We start from the raw sequence: 22,979 nt of genomic DNA, 5'->3' as shown, positions 1-22,979 counted from the left end.
GGGGCGGCCTTCAATAATACATGAAAGCCCACAAGCATAATAAATTTGCATGAGACAAGCACCTGTAGTTAAAGAATGAACAATAGTAGAACACAATAGAGTAAGTTACTGACAAATAAATACACAAGTTGTAATAAAATATATGTTCAGTGAAATACATATTTGTTGTACCACCAGTTCAAAACAGTGGTTACTGTTTAAAAAGTTAGGTTGAAATTTGAGCCCATTCACTTTTGGAAGCTACTGTCAGGCCACTGACAAAACTTTGCTTTCATACATACGTGCATCAGTGCCAAAGCCGATTGAAGACAAACTGCAATTATATAACCCAAATTTAGGCCAGTTTCTGGGGGGCTTAGATATAGACTCGACTGCTGCTCCCGTGCATCTAAAAGACCACCGTTACAAGCCTTCGTATTGCTACATTCAATTTTTCCTTCTGCTGAATAATTCCTTTCTGGCACATCTACGACTATCTTGTTGATTCATATGCAAAGAGAAGAGGCAAGTTTTTAGAAACCAAGAAGGTTAATGAAAACTTTTTTTTCATAGCAGACTAGTGCTATTTTGCAGAATGTTGCAAATCTCACATTATGAGAACAAGTATAGAGTAATACATTTGAGAAAGGGAATGACCAGCTACTGATGCGAGTTGTCTTTGTTTAACATATGTGGTATTGATCTGTCAAGTTATCAATAGAAAAGCAGGGAAGGGAGCATTGAGCTTTTAACTACCTGACAACTGGTTCGGATGGGGTGGGGCATGGTATTTGTTCTGCCAATTTGGTGCCGGACTTTCTATGCAAGATTGCAGGGAGGGTGGGGGTTCTGTATTATATTATAATGAAGCATTTCCTAGGTATCAGTGTTCTGAACTCTCAGAACAGTCACAGTCTCTTGTCCAGGGATCAATTCTGTAGAAGTAGCAGAATTTAAGTCACTGCCTCTCAAAATCATACCTGTATCATAGAATCATTTCCCAAATATTTCATTCATTGCACCCTTCTCACGAGAAATTGAAAGTCCTGTACACGTAACCTGTAAGCCCTGTTCTTGAATTATATTTTCATAAATGTCTTTATAGAATTAATAATAGTAATACTAGTTATAATAAATATTTTTTTTAGGTATCAATAATTTATCTATTCTATATTGTTTTTATACAAAACCTAAAGGCTAGTTCTTATTACTTAAATATTTTAAGTAACTGACAGTCCCTTGCATATGTAGAATTTTGAGTTTCATTTCTCTTTTATGACAGTTTGCTTGATTTGTGAAAATAGCCTTGCACAACATTATGCTTATATGGAAAAAGTTATTGCAAATGTAAGTCATACCATAAGTGAAAGTGACATACATGTGAAGTAGAGGTCTTGGCAACCAGCACCTTAGTTTATCAAGTAAATCAAGTACAGTACTATACAGTATATGTATACTGTATTCTATAAAAGGTCAGCTAGACTGAGTGAAGTTATTTTGTAATAAGTATGAAGAAAGTGAGTTAATGAGACAGTGGGCATCATAGTTCTTGTGGTAGCTCATTCTCACTGGATATATATACCAATGGTATTTATACTAAAAGTACAGTATGTAATATTTGAGGTTAATTTTTTTTTTTTTTCAGACTTGTTGAAGAAGGAGAAGACTGTCCTATGTGTAGTGAACCTTTGAGTGCAGACAAGCTTCCTTTGGTTTCAGAATGGAAGGCTATCGTAAACCCTGAAGCACATGAATAAATCTAAATGGTGTTGCTTGTTCCTCGTATGGGGAACTTGATTTCATGCAAAACTTTATTCATACGAGTCAGTGATAAAATACCTTACTAAGTTTTGAAATTGCTCATGGGTTTGTCATATATATTTTGGAATTAGGCAAAGATTTTCCTGATAAGGCTAGAATAGGGTATTTAACACAACATACTAGAAAGATATCGACTTCCTTGCCGTAGGGCCTGTATCAACGTGCAAAGTAAAAACTCTGTGTATATAAACCCCACAGCACCTCCAATGCAGAGTTCATTTGCTAACCGATGTCACGTCGCCCAACGAGAACTAATACTAACACTGAAGTCTGTGCTAACCTGGGAAATGGTTTCTTCCTTTTTATGCAAACTTCTCTGTTCAGATGGATGAGCTGAAATGAAGTTTCAGGAGCCTCCTCCTGTTTCAAAGTAAGATGTTCTGGTCCAAGTAACTATTCTCTATTGTGAATTTTATGAGCTTGAAGAGATCCAGTTGCTGAATCAGCTGGAATACAGTGTGCTGGCACAGTTCCATCGGCTAGAATCATAGAATTTGCTGATGCACTCCAGTCTGTTTGCTACATAGGTTAGAATATTGTTTCATTGATACAGTATAGCCCAAGACAACTTTACTGTTGACTTTCTATGTTTAGATTAGGTTATTAGTAATTCACTGTGTGATCTTGATAGCTAACGTTGTTGCACATAATACCAGATGTGAAATGGTATGGCCACTTGTCTGTGTAACCTTTGCTTTCCCAAAAACAAAATCCAGATTGACAACCATTGATGTCAGTCATATGGAGATATGAAACAGCTCCTATGGCTTTTTGGATGCATCACAGAAGACTTGAAGCTATTTGGAGGCAGAATAACTGAGGTAAGGAGTATGCAGACTTTCATTTTTACTTTCTTCTTGCTAGACTTGACAAATCGTATTCCTTAGTGCTCCCACTTTAAGACCTTATGCTCTTTGATGACTTTGCCTCTATTTTTTGCTTCTGGCATGTTGATAGGGTGACCCTGGAGCATTTTAATTGCAAGGTTCACTTTTGCTGAATGATCTTTCATTAGAAATGTACATGCATCAATGTCCTCGAGGCTTTTGAGCATCTCCGTTCCATTTATGAAGGCTACGTACTCATCTACCAGGATTTGTTACTTCTTATAATACTGTAGTTTTTCCTGGGCTGTGATCAACCACTCATGTGATTAGATGGTGTTCCTACCTGGGGTTGTCTCTCTGATCAGAGGTCCTCTAGTTGGTGACAGAATTTGTCACGCCTCTCCACATAGGACTTCCAACCTCTCTTTGCGAGACTGTCTGGTCTCAGGCCGAGTCTCTGGGTTTTCATCTGATGGCCTAGTGTTGTCTTTGGTCTCTTGACCATTTCAGAGTTCTGGTTCGCATGCTTAAATTTTTTTGCTGTCTGAGGAGATTCCATGTTGACTACTACTTGTTGATATGACCAACAATTATCACTGTCCAAACTATTTCCCAACTGTGGCCTAAAGCTCTAATTTCATCTGTTAGACAGGTTGTGTTGCGTACTGTTGATGTAACAGTTATGAACGATGCCTCGTTAACAGAACTAGTGAAGGAAACAGGCAGGTTGTAGCTAATTCACTTTACTGGTGCATTCCAGGAAATTTAAACTGTTGACCTGGTCAGAAACAAACAAATCTATCAGGAGCTGATAATTTAATTTATACAAATCATGCATGATGAAAAACTTGAAATACAAAATAAAGCGATTTTACAATGTGCTAAAGTCCGAATGTCTAGAAAATGCCCGGATAAAAGCCACAGAAGTAAAGTTCAAGGAATGAGTAAGCTGTATACAAAACAGAAATTCCACAAATATCCAAAGAGGTGAATGAATGATATAATTGAACAAAAATTAAAATGATGTAGTTACATACGCTATGGTTAGCCACAAATTTTGTCAGCTAACACAATGACCAGTAGATTTTTTTTTTTTTTTTTTTTTACAGTGGTGTACTGTAACTAGGTTACTCTATACTACAGCCAATATACATACATATACCAAGACACTTCCCCCAATTTTGGGGCTAGCCGACATTAAACAAATGAAACAAAAAAGGGGACCTCACCTCTCTACATTCCTCTCAGCCTGACAAGGGACTCAACCGAGTTCGGCTGGTACTGCTAGGGTGCGACAGCCCACCCCCCCACCTGTTATGCACCACAGATAAAGCTTCATAACGCTGAATCCCTACTGCTGCTACCTCCGCGGTCATCCAAGGCACCGGAGGAAGCAGCAGGGCCTACCGGAACTGTGTCACAATCGCTCGCCATTCATTCCTATTTCTAGCACGCTCTCTTGCCTCTCTCTCATCTATCCTCCTATCACCCAGAGCTTTCTTCACTCCATCTATCCACCCAAACCTTGGTCTTCCTCTTGTACTTCTCCCAACAACTCCTGCATTCATCACCACCTTTAGCAGATAGCAACATGGCCAAACCACCTCAACACATTTATATCCACTAGCTGCTAACTCATTTCTTACACCCGTTCTCACCCTCACTACTTTGTTCCTAACCTTATCTACTCAAGATACACCAGCTATACTCCTTAGACACTTCATCTCAAACACATTCAATTTCTGTCTCTCCGTCATTTTCATTCCCCACAACTCCTATCCATACATCACAGTTGGTACAATCACTTTCTCATACAGAATTCTTTTTACATTCATGCCCAACCCTCTATTTTTTAATACTCCCTTAACTGCCCCAAACACTTTGCATCCTTCATTCACTCTCACATACAGTATACATCTGCTTCCACTCCACCATTTGCTGCAACAACAGGCCCCAAGTACTTAAACTGATCCACCTCCTCAAGTAACTCTCCATTCAACATGATATTGAACCTTGCACCACCTTCCCTTCCCGTACATCTCATAACCTCACTCTTACTCACATTAACTCTCAACTTCCTTCTCTCACACACCCTTCCAAATTCTGTCACTAATCGGCCAAGCTTCTCTTCTGTGTCTGCAATCAGTACAGTATCATCCGCAAATAACAACTGATTTACTTCCTACTCATGGTCATTCTCGTCTACCAGTTTCAATCCTTGTCCAAGCACCCGAGCATTCACCTCTCTCACCACTCCATCAACATACAAGTTAAACAACCACGGTGACATCACACATCCCTGTCTCAGCCCCACTCTCACCGGAAACCAATTGCTCACTTCCTTTTTCATCCTAACTCATGCTTTACTACCTTTGTAGAAACTTTTCACTGCTTTCAACAACCTTCCACCAGGTCCATATAACCTCATCACATTCCACATTGCTTCCCTACCTCTGGCCACAGTCCGCAAACCACTACAACGCTTTCTCCAGATCCATAAACGCAACGTACACCACCTTACCTTTTGCTAAATATTTCTCGCATATCTGCCTAATTGTAAAAATCTGATTCATACAACCCATACTACTTCTAAAACCACCCTGTACTTCTGAGATTGCATTCTCTATTTTATCCTTTATCCTATTAATCAGTACTCTATCATACACTTTAACAACTACACTCAATAAACTAATACCCCTTGAATTACAACACGCATATCTCCCTTACCCTTATGTAGTGGTACAATACACGGACAAACCCAATCTAGTGGTACCATTGACAACAAAACACACATTAACAACCTCAGTACAGTCACACCCCCTTCCTTCAACATCTCAGCTCTCACACCATCCATACCAGATGCTTTTCCTACTCTCGTTTCATCTAGTGCTCTCCTCCCTTCCTCTCTTGTAATCTCTTTCTCATCTCCCATCACCAGCACCTCAACACCTGCAACAGCAATTATATCTGCCTCCTTATTATCCTCAACATTCGGTAAACTTTCAAAATATTCCGCCCACCTTTTCCTTGCCTTCTCTCCATTTAACAACCTTCCATTTCCATCTTTCACAATTACTTATTCTCTTCATATGAATGACCCAATCCCTGACCCCACTTCAGGACCAGCTGCCCTCTTTGCCTCACTTACCTTGCGCTTTACTTCCACATTTTTCTCTCTATATCTTTCATACTTCTCTACACTATTACTTTGCAGCCATTCTTCTAAAGCCAATATATAAGTGAAACGAATTCTCAAAGAAGTAGAGTTTTAACACCATGAAGTCTTTAACTGTGTCAATCACCAGAAACTTTTATCCTAAAGAAACTTATTTCAAGAAACTTAGATACCTATCACAACATAATTACAAGCATAAACAGTCTGTTAAAGTACCACTCAGTGAGCATTAACAAATTACTTGATTAAGATGATAATCAACAGGGATTACATGTAAAACGGACTACTGTATACTCAAAATACCAGGTAAAGACATTCACCAAGTTGAAAATTAATAGAATATAAGATGTATCTTTAGAAAACAGCATTTGCATTCTTGCCCCTATATGAAAAGCAAGAAATCCTATAAATGCAGATGTAATAAATCAGATTTATAGCATGTAATATACTAGAGTCTGATCCACCAAACAAATAACTTATTGTACTTAATAAACGAACTACTGTATGTCGGGAAACCATTAAATATAATTAAATGGACGTAGTCCAGTTCAGGTAACCTGTTTTAGCCTTAACAGTTAAGTCCTTGGGAATCACACAGCACCTCACTAGAAATAGGTTTAAAACCCCTTTATTTGAAGTTATTCACTTGGTAAGACTTGAGTTTCTAATTCTGAAAATTAATATACTTTCCTATATGTCATGCTAAACTTGTCCGTCCTTTGTTACTGCAATGTTGTATGCTTTGCAATAATTACCAACTAATAATCTAGTCATATATCTATATAATAACTAATTTCAGATGAATTATTTTTGTATAAAAGAATTTTATTGTAAAGCTTTTATTTCTTTTTAAATGCAAGATTAATTCCCTTGAATAAAGCATGAATTTGCTGCAACCAGTTTTTAGGTCTTTGAGATCTGTAAATTTTAACATTAAGCATTTCCTTTCATGATTATGAATTTGATTAATTTATTGTTTCATGCTTTTATGCAAGTGGTCTTGCATAAATTTAATACTTTTTGTTTTGCATGAGGATTGAGACAAACAAATATTTAAAATACGTAGTAGTATGCAGTGCAACAATTTTCAACTATAATAATCTAGTCCTGTATTTTTGCAATGGTAACAATTATAATTTTGGAAAACCTTTGTATACAAATTTTAATTCCATATGCTAGTAAATGAACAAAATAGAGTGAAAGGCTCTAAGGCTATACCTCAAAAGCTTTCCAGTTTAGAATAAGGGTTCAAATTATTTGGAGTTGATCTTTTCAGAAAGCTGGAAAATTTAAAAAAAAATTGATGATTTTATAAAAATTTGTTAAGAGCAATTACCAAAAACATCATATTCAAAAGAAAACTTATGATAAGATAATGGTCGTGGGAGATGCGTGTTTGATAACCTAGATTAAAATTATGTATTTGTAAAATTGACCTGGTTCCCATAATGTGATACAAATTGCTAAAAATAAAAGTTAATTTTGGAGTTGTGTACACTGAATTATCAAAATTCCTAGTTTGCAAGAAACTTATTTTTCACCAAAAAATTTTTTGTAATGTATTGCAATTTGTACCTCGGCCTAGACTATGACAAGTGTAAGCTACTTACAACCTACAGAGTAGATAACTTTTTTTAGTTTTTTTTTTTTTTTTAAATGTTTGATCAAACTTCTTTTGAATAACTTAGTATGTGAAAGTTAATACATACAAATGCTATGGACATCAATTAAATGTTGTATGCACAATGGTATTCAGTAATGCAACAAATATTTCATATTTCTGCTTACTGAATACATGATCATATTAATTCAAGTAATGTAAAGATAGATTGATTTTGCTGATTAGTTGTTAACACAAGAGAATTGTCAAAATACTATTAAATGATATATTTGGATTCATGCCTTTCATTTAGATAAATAGATGCCTTTCATTTTATGACAATTTTGAATAAGCCACAGATCTTGCTCCTTGACAGGCCAAATGGATGATAATAGATTACATGCAATTCATTCCAAGTATTATTTATTGCAGTTTTCCATAATTTTTCTAAAAAAAATTAAAGAAAAAAATTCAAAACAATAACTTGACCGTGTCATGCACAATTCTTGAGCAATATATTGAAATATTGTAAATAGACCTTTTTAAAAAGTTTAATAGAATTCGGATGCCTGGTTACATGTTAAACAACGAAAGTTATAATTGATGCTGTAAAAGGAAAACTATAACAATTTAGGAGAAACTGAAACATGACCCTGAGACAATCTAAAATGTGGCCCTGAGAAAAACAGCACAATCAAACTGCTTGCACGAATGATATAAGTGCTATCACGAATAATCTTTTCTCCAAGAGATCAGAAACTTCGTAGGCGCATTACTCGTAAAGTTTCTGATCTTGATTTTTTGGAACATCTATTCTTTTAGAAGTCCCATACATTTGATGATTTTATGATAAAATACAGTGGTATTTCTTCTACTTCACATGGATTATCTTACAAAGCTCATATTTTACGATAAACTAATAGAAAAAGATCAAATTTTCCGAATGTATTTTAATACCTGTAATCAACGTTTATTCACCATTTTAATGTAAACAGTAGTATAACAATCAATGCCAAATCACATGAGAGAGACAGAAAGACAAGGAAAAAACTGAATCATGACACGTTACATTAACAATAAAAAATCAAACAACTCGTGCGCACACATGTATCGAATTTAATGAAAAATAAATGATGGCATTCATGAGAAATAAAAAAAAAAAAAATTAAAATAGCAAACGTTTATACAGTATGCTTATGCATCCCATACCCAACACTCACTTTTACTTTAAGGGCTGCTTATCTGATCCAGTACAGCAGGGGAAGCCTACTCTCTACAGGGCCTCAGCAGTCATTATATCATGTTCATTTGAGATCATTTAACATTTCACATTGTGTATTGCTCGCCGACTGTTGAATTATCACCATGAAAGCACTCGCTTAATGAGAAAATCTCCGTTTCCTCTTGAAAGCCCCAATACAACATCTTCAACCATTTGGATGTCTCGTGGGAGCTTATTGTACAGTCTAGAGGCAGCATATTTAAAGGCTCTTGAACCTACACTAGACATATCTAGGTTCCAATAGTTTGAAACCATCTAACTATTTTCGTATCAACATGATTTGTTGCCTGCACATTATGTTGAAATTTTCCCAAGATATTTTGGACGAAAGATTCTGATACCTTGGCGAGTTATTGTCTATCTATATACAAAGGCACTTTCCCCAATTTTGGGGGGTAGCCGATATCAAATAAAGGAACAAAAGGGGACCTTTCGTCTCCCTGCTCTTCATAGCCTGACTAGGGATTCAGCAGAGCTTGGCTGGCACTGCTAGGGTGTTACAGGCCACCCTCTTCCATTATCCATTACAAATGAAGTTTCATACCCTGAATCCCCTACTGATGCGGTCACCAAGGCAACCGGAGGAAGCAGCAGGGCCTACCGGAACTGCATCACAATCGCTCGCCATTGATTCCTATTTCTAGCACGCTCTCTTGCCCCTCTCACATCTATCCTCTTATCACCCAGAGCTTTCTTCACTCTATACATCCACCCAAACCTAGGCCTTCCTCTTGTACTTCTCCCATCAACTTTTGCATTCATCACCTTCTTTAGCAGAGCCATTTTCCATTCTCTCAACATGGCCAAACCACCTCAACACATTCATATCCGCTCTAGCTGGTAAATCATTTCTTACACCCGTTATCACCCTCACTACTTTGTTCCTAACTATCTACTCGAGATACACAAGCCATACTCCTCAGACACTTCATCTCAAACACATTCAATTTCTGTCTACGTCTCTTTCATTTCCCACAATTCCGATCAATACGTCACAGTTGGTACAATCACTTTCTCATACCGAACTCTCTTTACATCCATGCCTAACCCTCTATTCTTTACCACTCCCTTCACTGTCCCCAACACTTTGTATCCTTCATTCACACACTGATGTACATCTGCTTCCACTCCACCATTTGCTGCAACAACAGACCCCAAGTACTTAAACTGATCTACTTCCTCAAGTAACCCCTCCATTCAACATGACATTGAACCTTGCACCACCCTCCCTTCTCATGCAACTCATAACCTTACTCTTGCCCACATCAACTCTACTTGCTTCTCTCGCATATCCTGTCAAACTGTCACTAATCGGCCAAGCTTCTCTTCAGAGTCTGTAACCAGTACAGTATCAGCAGCAAACAACAACTGATATACCTCCCATTTATGATCACACTCGTGTATCTGTTTCAATCCTCGACCAAGCACATAAGCATTCACCTCGCTCACCACTCCATTCAACAAACAAAATGAAGAACCATGGCGACATCACACATCCCTGTCTCGGCCCTACTCTCACTGGAAACCACTCTTTCAATTTCCTATCCTAACACGCTTTACTACCCATGTAGAAACTCTTCACTGCTTGGAACAACCTTCCACCAATTCCACATAACCTCATCACATTTCACATCGCTTCCCGATCAACTCTATTATACATTTTCTCCAGATTCATAAATGCAACATACATCACCTTGCCTTTTACCCATTTTTTCTGGCATATCTGCCCAACTGTAAAAATCCGATTCATACAACCCCTACCTCCTCTAAAACCACCCTGTACTTCTAAGATTGCACTCTTTTTTTATCCTTAATCTCATTAATTAGTACTCAACCATACATCTTTCCAACTACACTCAACAAATTAATAAGTAATGCCTCACAACACGAAATCAACACGCTCTGGAGTAGCTTTTATAAAGGGATTTTTTCTGTGTTGCGAGTCACATTTTATATGTAAATCGCCTAATTCATTCCAGACCCTACAAAACACCACAATAAATCTTATAATAAAGTTACAGTATAACCACAATGAAATAATGTACAACCAAATACATTGAACCATTGAATATACCTAAACTAAGTGTTAATACAAGTCAGTCAAGTAGTTATTAGAAAAATATAATAATGGAAAATACAATACATATAGCACAATACTGTACATATACAAACTATACAGTACCATGAGTAACTTTTTAGTTACCCCTACTATAGATTACAGCTACATTTTCTATGGGGGAAACTAATTTTCTTCAACATTTTTAATGGGTCACTATATTATTTTTGGCTTGGCTGGAAAATTTCGTAAGCAGATTCTTTCGGGGAGAAATATTGACTTCCCCTTTGAATTGCAACACTCGTGAAAATCTTTATATGCTGGTACAATACACGCACACACCCAGTATATCAGTACTATTGACAACATCAAAACACACATTAAACAATCTCACAAACTATTCTAGTACAGACACACAACCTTCCTTTATCTCAGTCTTCTAACTATCCATACTAGGTGCTTTTCCTACTCTCGTTTCACCTAGTGCTCTCCCCACTTCCTCTCTTGTAATCTCTTCTAATTCTCCTCTCCCATCACTGGCACCCCAACACCTACAACAGCATTTATATCTGCCTCCCTTTTATCCTTAACATCCAATAAACTTTCAAAATATTCCGTCCTATTTACCCTTGCCTCTTTTCCTTTCAACAACCCTCCATTTCAATCTTTCACCGTTTCTTCAATTCTCGAACCACTCTTCCTTACTCTCTTCATTTACTTTCCAAAACTTCTTATTCTCTTCATACAAACGACCCAAACCCTGACCTGACCGCACCTCCTGTCAGCCACCCTCTTTGCCTCAGCTACCTTATGTTTTAGTTCCACATTTTTTTCTTTATTTTTCATACTTTTCAACACTGTTACTCTGAAATCTTCTTCAAATGCGCTCTTTTTCACTACTATCCACCATTCACTACCCTTCCTCATGCTGCCTTCAACAATCCTCCTACCATACACTTCACTTGCAATCGCAACAAAATTTTCTTTTACTAACTTCACTCCTCCCCTAAACTACCAGTTTCTCTCACATTCACTGCCATGTGCCATTTGCAACCTTTCTGGATACTCACTTTTTACCTCTGGTTTTATTAACTCCAACCTTCACTACCTCCCTTTTACATCCCGCCACTATTTCCCTACTCTTTTGTTAAAACTAATTATTCTCCCACAAAAAAAAAAAAAAAAAAAAAAAAAAAACACGTGCACGCCTTTCAATCTTTCTGCGGAACTATTAAGAAAAAAATATTTTCACTAAGGAGTGTAATTTGTAACTGCCAAAGTTTATTAACTGCACAGAGTTAAACAAACCAAATGACCACATAATAAATTCAAGAAATTGTAAAGCATTTGACTTTGAATTGGAAAGACTAGCTGAAAGTACTGATCATAGATATTAAGGATGTCGAAAACTGTGGCTTCGTAAATACAGTATACAATTTGTTGGTAATAAAACTATTCAAATTAAAGAATTGATAAGAGAAATAATAGCACATACTAGCATTACCTGAAACATGGTTAAATAACTTTGACAAGGCTAAGATCATGGAAATGACAACCCCCCCCCCCCCCCTTGCCACACACAAACATACACCCCATCTATCACATTCTGAGAGAGGGTAAGTTTCGTGGGGATGTCTGACTATTCATAGATTACTCAAATTTCAAAATATTGAAAAGAACTAGTATAACAAGCTTTGAATATATAAAAATAAAATTTACACCCCCCCAAAAAAAAAAATAATAGAAGAATATCCATTGTAACAAACTACAAACCTCCTGGAACAAACACTAATATCTTTTTTGAAGAATTCGGTGCTCTCATTGAGACGATTATCATGGAGAAAAACTAATTAATCATCTGTGGAGACTTCAATTTTAGGATGTATGACACATCAAATCCTGACGCTTTGGCATTTAGCGAGTTACTAGAATCATATCGACTAGTGAATAATGTCGACTGTACAATTACTTTAACTGGGCATACTTACTTTACTTTGATGGCTGTTTTTCCGGTCCCATACAGCAGGGGAACCCCACTCTACAAGACCTCCACTGTCGTTTTACTTTGTTCGTTCAGAGTATTTATCTTTTCAAGTCACATATTGTTCATTTACTGTTAAATCGTCACTGTCAAAAGACTCATGAAATAAAGTCTTCAGTTTCCTCTTGATAGCCTTAATGTCTTCAATCATTCGAATGTTTCGTGGGAGCTTATTATAGAGTCTCGGGGACGCATAATTAAAGGCTCTGGAGCCTAAAGTAGACATAAATCTAGGTTTCAACAGTTTGAAGCCATCTTTAACTATTCTTGTGTCGACACGATTTGTTAGCTGCACAATATGTAACAATTCTCTTAAGTATTTTGGACGACCGGTTCTGATAACTTGGTGGGTTATTGTACATATTTCAATTTCAATTTTCGCTTCAATCGGCAGCCAGTGTAAATCAATTAGTATAGGGGTGATCCTTTCTCTAGGTGGGACACCTTTTATCTGTCTTGCTCCTCTGTTTATTATGTTTTATAATTTCTTAAGTTGGACTTTGGTAAATTGTAGTAGACAGAGTTGCAGTAGTCAATCCTGGTAATAACACAGCTTATCACAAGTTTCTTAACAGAATTTTCGTCCAGGGTTACTTTTTTTATAAACGCAATATTTCTTAAATGATAACCAGCAGTTTTTATTACATTATTTATTTTGGCATTTAGAGATAGGTTATAGTCAAGAAATACACCTAGATCTCGAACTTTACTAGATATCGGCACCGAGTCATTATTTATGTTCATTCGAATATCACCTAAGTTTCTCACGCTGTTTCTCTTGCCCACCACTATGAATTCAGTTTTGTTCTCATTTAATTTTAGTTGCTTAAATGTCATCCATTCTCTAACACTATCAAGGATTCGGTTTAGAGTTTCAGTAGTGTCATGTATATCATTTATGGAGAAGTAAAATTTGTCATCTGCAAATAGTTTAAACTTCACGCCATGCCTTTGTAGCATTTTCGATAGACCAATAGTATAGATGCAGAATAAGATTGGACCAAGTACACTCCCCTGGGGTACCCCTCTGTTTTAGGGTTCATATGATGATGAATAAGTGTTTCCAATTTGTACACAGCAATTTCTACCAACCAAGTAGTCTTTTAGGTATTCGAAAGTTTGATCTTAGTTGTAAATGACATAAATAATATTGCATCCGATATAAAAGTCGAAGAGCAATGTACTATCTCCCCAGTACACAAACTTATTACGCTTAATCTACCTCTACAGAAACATGCATTAACAAAGAAAAACTTTAGACAAAAATCAAAATTTTCTCCAACCGTATTGATTGAAGAAGTGACAAAGAAAATAAATGATGCTATCACCATTCCCTGTGATCATGATGACCAACGTCTGTTAGGAGCTAAGTGTTCTAACTGACTTATGACCAATTATAATAAAACGAGTAAAAGAGAATATGATAGCACGTGCCCACCGATGGAAAAGACTTAAAAAAAAAGACGTAAAGAAAGTGGAATAGGTTACAAACTGAAAGTACTTGTGTAGAATACAAAACTGCTGCTTGTCAATATTACTACCTACTAAGGGGAAAAAATAAATATTATAAGAGAAAGACCCTCGAAGCAGCAACAGACTAAATAAGTTATATCGTCTCATGAATGGTATAATGGGAATGTAAAAGAAAAGAAGCTACCTGATGGATACAAGGACCAGGAACTAGCAAATAATTTCTAGTATTCTTTAAAAACAAAATTGAAAATATAACCAGGTTATTTGTAAATACTCAACATCAGATTAATGATACAGCTGGCACACAGATAAAACTAATAAGATTTAACAACATAACACAAGATGACATCACCAGAATTATCAAGAGAGCAAAGAAAAACTGCGCGATCGATCCTATGCCAATATCTGAAGTAATTGGAGAGACACTCTTTTCTAGTCTAGCTGAAATAATAATGAGAATAGCAAATGCAAGCATTGATGAATGCAAGTTTCTTAAATCTGAAAAAATGGCCATAGTCACACCAGTTCTGAAAAAATGCTCTGGACTACCAGGAATTAAGCTCATATAGACTTATTTCAAATCTATCCTTTGTCTCAAAAGTGTTTGAATATATAATTCTTGAACAACTAGTCAGTCACCTAAAAGTAATAGAAGCTTTGCCTGACAACCAATCTGCTTACAGAAAACTATACTCTAAGGAGACAGTCATCTGCTCTGTTGCAAATGATATGCTAGAAATGATGGATGAAGATAAATGTGGTATTCTAATATTGCTCGATCTCAGTGCTGCTTTTGATACAGTTGTGCATGAACTGCTACTAAATGATCTACGGTCCATCGGCGTTGAAGATCAAGCCTTCGAATACCTAAAAGACCACTTAGTTGTTAGAAGTTACCGTGTATAAATTGGCAACTCTTATTCATCATATGAACCCTTAAACAAAGGGGTACCCCAGTGGAGTGTACTTGGCCCAATCTTATTCTGCATCTATACCATTGATAGCAAAACTATGACACGCGGGTCACTTGCGAGACACAAAGGGATTCTGGCTGACACACTGGTGAAAAGTTGATAGCAAATTTTAAGCTTCGTATATAAAGCTATAATGAAATCTCTCTCTCTCTCTCTCTCTCTCTCTCTCTCTCTCTCTCTCTCTCTCTCTCTCTCTCTCTCTCTGTGTGTGTGTGTTAGTCTGTCTTTTACAAGCGTTTAGCAATTTACTAAATAACTAATTATCTACGCTAAAAATGTAAACACCGTTAAACAACCGCTTTCTTCCTTTTACAGATGTAACTGGGGCTGAGCTTAAGTGAAAATGTTCTGCTTCTGCCTCATCATTATTTACCTAACCCGGAGGTTACAGATATCGTTTATTTTTTCCGTCGGTCCTTCAAATTTCATCTTTCTTCTGCGACCAGCATGACCTGTGCCATATATGAATTTTTTTTTATTACATCCCTATTAATCATAATCAGTAAGAAAATTAATTTATCTGAAAACCGAAGTAACAGGAATTTCTTAGAATACTGGACTAATGAATATGGCGTTATTGAAAGAAACAGCAAAGTTCTTTGCATCTTATGTGATGAACATGTTGTGAGCAGAACATGGAATGTGAAAAGACATTGCGAAACAAATCACAAGTGGTGGTTAGAAAAAAAAAAAGTGATGAAGGGCGTCAAGAGTTTATCACGCGAGAGCTGAGAAAATAAAATTGCTCAATCAAAAAAAAATTGTTGAGATACGTATGTGGACATTCAGATTTGGTTTCAGCAAGTTTTAGTCTTTCACACAGTATTGTTAAGAATGGAAAACCTTTCAGTGATGGCGAGTTTCTTAGAAGTGCTTTTGTGAACTGTGCACCTTATTTGTTTGACGATTTTAAGGACAAGGATGCTATTATCAAGCGCATAAAAGTGTTACTTATTTCCAGAAAGAGTTAAAAATCGGGTAATGGACATACGCTCTAATATAGCGAGTCAAATAGGAGAAGACTTGGCTGGCTGTGATTTCTTTTCAATTTGTCTTGATGAAACTACTGAAATCACATCGTCTGCTCGACTGGCTATCTTTGCCAGGTATTATAGTGGGCATAAAATGTATGAAGAATTGCTTAGTTTAGAAAATTTGTATTCAAATACCACGGGGAAAGATATACGTGACATTTTAGTAAACATGTTGCGTGAATGCAACAGATATATAAAAAATTCAGTAACAACAGATGGTGCTCCCAACATGATTGGCAGTCATGTTGGATTTGTAAAACTTTTCACAGAAGTAGTGGGTCATCCCATTTTACCTTTTCACTGCATTATACACCAAGAAGTACTGTGTGCTAAAGTTGTGTTAAAAGAATTATGATTTGACATCAGTCGTCACTAAGGTAGTTAACCTGATATCAGCACGAGCATTGCACAAACGTGAATTCAGCTTACTACTAAACGAAGTAGAATCTGCTTATAATGGATTATTAATGTACAATTATGTACGTTGGCTTAGTAGGGGCTAAAGTTCTTGAACGATTTGTGGAGTGCTTAAATGAGATAAAGCTCTTTCTAAACATGAAAAATAAGAGATTTTCCCGAGTTAGATGATGCTGCCTGGCTCAGTAAGCTAATGTTTTTTTTTTACTGATCTATCAGTGCACTTAAATGAGTTAAATGTTAAGCTACAAGGCTATGGTAAAAGTATTGATATTATGTTTGGTTTTATCATTGCATTTGAAAGTACGCAAGATTTTCCAACGTGATTTAGAAACAAAGTTACAAGTACTTTCCGAGGCTGCAAAAAACTGAGGAACTGAGTGAACAAGATCAGGCTATCAAGGATACTGAAAAAAAATTTTTCCATCAGTTTTAAAGCTCTCTAAGAGACCAATTCTCATCAAGATTTGCCCAATTTCGGGAGCTTTAAGAAATAATGCTTTGCATGAAATATCCTGACAGGGCAAATTTTACCAAGCTGAAAAGAGATTTGTTTGAATGGTTAAATATAGATCATTTGGAAATGTTGTTAGTAGAATTCCAATCCAGTTCCATTTGGAAACAAAAGTTATCAATCTTAAGGCTGATTTAGAAGAAGAACGTGAGCGAGACAGATTGCAAGAGCCAGACTCTAGTTCCTATAATGAAGATGAAAAACTGTTATTTGCTTGGAATAGCATCCCTGAAACGTTCTGTACTCTGAAAAAAAAAATCGTAAAAGCAATGCTAACAATTTTCTCAACATATGCATGTGAAAGATAGTTTTCTTCACTAAACACATCAAAAATTAAAAGGGGAGTCGTTAACTGATGATGCCAGCTTGGCCTGTGTAATGATGAAAAACACAAACCTAAAATCTAACAGAGGGCCGGATGCAGCATCACCAAAAGAAATAAATAAATAAAAACGTAAAATTTTTCTTTTTTTTTTATATTTGCTTTATTATAAGTTATGTTTGATTTACTGATGATGATAGTAATATTAATAATACTATTAATAATTATAAAAAATGTGAATCTGTAATGAAATAAATTTTTGACTTCAGTTTTATTATACATAATTACTGTATATATAATTATCAATCATTATGCTATAATTAATTATGCCACCTTAGGTGGTGTAATAATAGAAAAGTATATATCTAAGACCAAAGAGCTATTATGTTTGTGTTATACAATTATTAATCATTTATAAGTGACATGTAATAAGAAAAAATAATAAAAAATTTTATTGACACACCAACTGAAAAGTCTTGCCATCACTGATCTATACTATTGGTCTATCGAAAATGCTACAAAGGCATGGCGTGAAGTTTAAACTATTTGCAGATGACAACAAATTTTACTTCTCCATAAATAATATACATGACACTACTGAAACTCTAAACCGAATCCTTGATAGTGTTAGAGAATGGATGACATTTAAACATTTATTAAGAACAAAACTGAATTCATGGTGGTGGGCAAGAGAAGCAGCGTGAGAAACTTAGGTGATATTCAAATGAACATAATAAAATAGTCTTTCAGGAGTGAGGACGTGCTGAAGAAGTGCTCTGTTGAAATTTAACAACAATAGTGGCAAGTTAAAAGTGAAAATCGTTAAGTTAATAATTTCCAACATCATTAAGTTATATAAATTGGAATCAAAGTCATTGGAATACTAAATAGTGCAAAATTACAAATTAATAGTTGATTACAACTGGGACACAGGTAAGAGTTACCAATTATGGTTTTCCCGACTCATTGGACTTAAACATGGTGTAAATTACAAAAATGTTAGGAGCCATTAAGAAAATCAGAAGGAAACCTCATGAAAAGACAAACAGGAAAATCAGTTGAAGATGAAACAAATGAATTTCTACAGATAATGAAGAATACACCAGTATATGATAGTGACAACATGGAGGAAGGTGCCTGGGGAAGAAACGATGAATCAGTGAATGGATCGTTGGACACCGTGGAATCTGATGACACTGAATTATGTGAGCACTGCAAGACTGTCGTTGCCAATGATGCAATTTGTTGTGATAGATGTCAAAAATGGTATCATTTTGAAAACGCATGTTCTGGATTAATAGAAAACTTATCACAAACCCACAGAAGGCTATTGTGTAATGAACATATTTATTACAAGTGTAGGAATTGCACTGATAAGATCAATGAGAATGCAGCAAACATACATAGAAAATTATTGGATGAAGAAGTCGTAATTTCCCATCATTTGGTTCAGGTCTTGATAAATAAAATAGAAGAAATGGATAGCATGACGGAAATGAGAACTAAAGTGCAAGAAACAAGAGATGAGATGCAAGAATTAAGAAATGAAATGAAAGAATTAAAAAATGAAAAGAAAAGGAATGAAGATAACATAGATAGGAAGCATCTAACTGGTACATATGCTGAAAAGCTGAAATCAAAGAAAACATTGATTGTAAAATCAACTGATGAGGTTTCAGCAGTTAATAGTAAGAAAACAATTATGACCAATTTAAAAGCCCAAGTTGAAAGCACTGCTGAAACAAAAGATGGCCACCTGATCATAAAATTTGCAGATAAACAGAACCTGGAGCAGGCAAAATCAGAATTGGAACAAGGTAATGTAAACAAGATCACTGTTACTGAAAAAGGAAAACTTAAACCAAAGATAAAACTTACTAATGTACCAGAAGATGATGATGATATTATTCAAAGTCTGAAGCTTAAGAATCAGAGGCTAAAAAGACACATTGTAGAAAATGATGATCTGACAATCATAATGCAAGAGAATTCAAGAATGGATAAACATAAACATAAAATGTACACCTAAGATACGTAAAGCAATCTATGAAAATGGAGATAAACTTAGTACCACATATAGAATATGTAATGTTTACGACCATTACATGCCCTACCAGTGTTACAAATGCCAGGAATTTGGGCATAGTGCAGCAAATTGCAAGAATAAACAGTCGTGCCCCAAGCGGGTCATTGCAGTGTTGTTGAAGTTAAATGCATGAATTGTGTGAAAAAGCACTATGCACAAAACATAAATCCTATGATAGAGTAAACTGCGAAGATTATAAACAAGAAATAACAAGAGCCAGAAACAATACTGACCATGGCTTCGATTAAGAAAATATCATGTAATCTAATAAATATACAATCCATTAGCAATAAAACTCATATAATTAAGGAAGTCGTAAGTGATCAAGATGGGGATATTTGCTTATTAACCGAAACTTGGTCGAGTGATAATGTGAGTGACAGATCGAAAATAAATGAAATGACACCTAAATCTTATAACATTTATCATGAACTAAGAGAAGACAAGAGGTGGTGGCATTGGAATCTTAATTAAGAAATCATATAAAGTTACAGTAAGAAATCACCTCATAGTTAATTCATTTGAATATATGAATATTAAAATCATATCTCGAAATGTAAATCTACAAATAGTTATACTCTATAGACCACCAAACAAAAGAATGTTTCTAGATGAATTTAATAACTTACTAGATACATTGAACGACAATCGAAATATAGTTATATGTGGTGATTTCAACCTACATCTTGATAACAGAGTAGACCCATATGTCAATGGATTTGGAGAATTGATTGACAACCACGACCTTGAAAACATAGTGTCTGAACCAACAGCTCAATCTAATCATATACTAGATCTAGTTATAGTAAATAAAAACAACAACATACTAAATATGGATATTGAACCTAACTGCTCTATATCCACAATGCACAAGTTAATGTCTTTTGAAATAGATGTTAGAAAAAATAATGCAATACAGAAGGAAATCACATACAGAATTAAGACTAACTTTCCAAAAGAGTTCATTGAACAAAGCCTAGAGGATATAAAAGGGATAACACCAGTCTGTAACTGTGAAGAGAAGCACACCCTCGTAGAGAGACAATCCTGTATAAACTGCATTACTGATAGAAGTAAAACTATACTTGCAACTAATTATAATAATAGGTGCCCGGAAATAACAAAAATAATCACAGTTAAAGAATAATCGAATTGGTTTGATAATGAATTACATGAAGAAAAAAAAGAAAAAGAAAAATGGAAGATAAATGGCAAAGAAATAAAAATAATGAAAACTGGCAACATTACAAAGCAGCTAGAAATCGCTACAATTACCTTAGTTAAAAAAAAGGCCTATTATAAAAAAAGTGTGCAATGAAAATGAACCACGGAAAATACATAAGAACCTAAAGAAACTATTAGGTCTAAAGACAGAAATAGTATTGCCTGACATAACTAATGATCATAAATGCCTAGCAAATGATTTTATTGATTATTTTGAAGAAAAAATAAATCAAATCTGCTCCAGTTTTCACAACATCGGCACAACAGAACGAAGGAATACATCAGCAACAGGTGTAAGTAAGCTAAGGGTATTCAAAGAGTTAAGTCAGAGTGATTATATGAGAATAATAAAGAAAGTAAAAAAAAAGAACCTACTGCGGAAATAACCCATTTCCAATTAACGATGTAAAAGATGCAGAAAATTTCACCAGACTACAAGAGACCTACCGAAACATGGTAAATACGAGTCTAACACAGGCAGTTTTCCCTGATTTCGTCATCATCTTAATCACTGGTTTTTAGTTATCTATTTTCGTGTTTCGTGTTAATTTATTTACCTTTTTCATCTACTTTCATTCTATAATAGAATCTAAACTTTTATTTTGAAATATCGGTTTTTATTTTTCAATATTACCATACAAAAAAATATTTGAAATGTTGAATATGTTTTCCAATCGAAACAGAGACCCAATTTGAAAATGGGTAAAAATTGAAGATACTCCCGGAGGCAATTAAAGGTTTAAAGGTCGCTCAGGAATGGTTAGAGTTCTCTTGCTTGAGGGTACACTCGGACACACTATTCTATCTTATTTCTTCCACTTGTTCTGTTAAAGTTTTTTTTATAGTTTATATAGGTAATATTTATTTTAATGTTATCACTGTTCTTAAAATATTTCATTTTACTTTATTATTATTATTTATTTATTATTATTTATTTTTCCTTGTTTCCTTTCATCACTGGGCTATTTTTCCTGTTGGGGCCCCTGGGCTTATAGCATCCTGCTTTTCCAACTAGGGTTGTAGCTTAACAAGTAATAATAATAATAATAATAATAATAATAATAATAATAATAATAATAATAATAATAATAATAATAATAATAATAATAATAATAATAATAATAATAAAAGTGTTTTAATGTTCAAACCTTCATGTTTATGTGGAATGTTATTTTACTGCTTTGTTACCTGATATTATATCAAGGCTATATTTCCTAAAACAAAAACTTGGGTTTTCAAGCATTTTAAAATTTACTCTGTTCTAAATGTTCGATTAGTAGGTTGTATTTCATACTAAAAAAAAACTATAATTATAATCATCTTAATTATTTGTGGAATTCGTTGAGCAAATTCCAGATGTAATTTGACTAATTACAAAATGGAATTCGTCAAATGAATTTCATATGAAATGGCTTTTAAAGACCACTAGCGAAATCTAACCGAGGCCCTTTGATGATAATGATGATGAAATGGTTTTTATATTAAATCACCAATTGGCCTAAGTAACGGAGCTCTATAAAACTTGGAAATACTTATTTTGATATGTGGTTACAACTATCAAAATCAATGGAATTTTTATTTAACTGTAAAACAGCCAATCGTCATGCGGATCACATAATGTGCACTCACATATCAAGAGTTCAGGGAAAAAAAAAAATCTGAGGATACTGTGATGAAGTTGTTGTAGAGATTAGGGTTACAAAACCACCGAAAAATTGCGATGTTAATATTATATAAGAGAAAAACAAAGCATCTGCCTTTCACGGGGAGGAACTGTGATAAAAGTATTAATATTTGTTATAGTTTATCATAAATCTTTCAGTTTACTACATTTTCTATAACTAACTTTGTTACGTTTTCTATGACTTCAAAGTATCCTGGACATACAAGGACTAGAACTTGGCAATACATCTGAATTGCAATGAGATCGAATTGTAAAATTATATCGCAATATCAATTTCATTGTTTCTGTTTTTCATCCTCAATTTCAGGGGTGCACAGGATTCTTTATAAATTCCAAAGGGATACAGAAGAATCTGTCGTATACGAAATCAAGGTAACATTTGTTCGTGGACCTTGTCATGGTTCTTATATCTTTCTGAGACACACACACACTATATATATATATATACATACATATATACATACATACAT

General features: G+C 35.0%; 2 protein-coding genes across 2 annotated transcripts in view; both read left to right on the top strand.

Annotated features, from left to right (window-relative positions):
• Nucleotides 1-7,657, top strand: part of Oseg6 (intraflagellar transport protein Oseg6) — a 313,337-nt gene extending 305,680 nt beyond the window's left edge. The window contains 1 exon segment of the mRNA XM_068348165.1: nucleotides 1,625-7,657. Coding sequence (XP_068204266.1) covers nucleotides 1,625-1,736 — 112 coding nt within the window. The 3' untranslated portion in view covers nucleotides 1,737-7,657.
• An 8,552-nt stretch (nucleotides 7,658-16,209) lies between these two features.
• On the top strand, nucleotides 16,210-16,617 carry LOC137618424 (protein FAM200A-like). Its single transcript, XM_068348592.1, has one exon. It carries the CDS (start codon nucleotides 16,210-16,212, stop codon nucleotides 16,615-16,617), a length of 408 nt encoding a protein of 135 aa, XP_068204693.1.
• Nucleotides 16,618-22,979: the final 6,362 nt, after the last annotated feature.

The sequence above is a fragment of the Palaemon carinicauda genome, chromosome 24 (assembly GCF_036898095.1).
Source record: "Palaemon carinicauda isolate YSFRI2023 chromosome 24, ASM3689809v2, whole genome shotgun sequence".
Lineage (NCBI taxonomy): Eukaryota > Metazoa > Arthropoda > Malacostraca > Decapoda > Palaemonidae > Palaemon > Palaemon carinicauda.
The sequence above is the reverse complement of the archived record's forward strand: the minus strand, read 5'-3'. Positions and strand labels throughout refer to the sequence as shown.

Excerpts from the sequence above, each read along its gene's own strand:
- LOC137618424 (XM_068348592.1), top strand. The coding sequence starts at position 16,210 with ATGGACATACGCTCTAATATAGCGAGTCAAATAGGAGAAGACTTGGCT.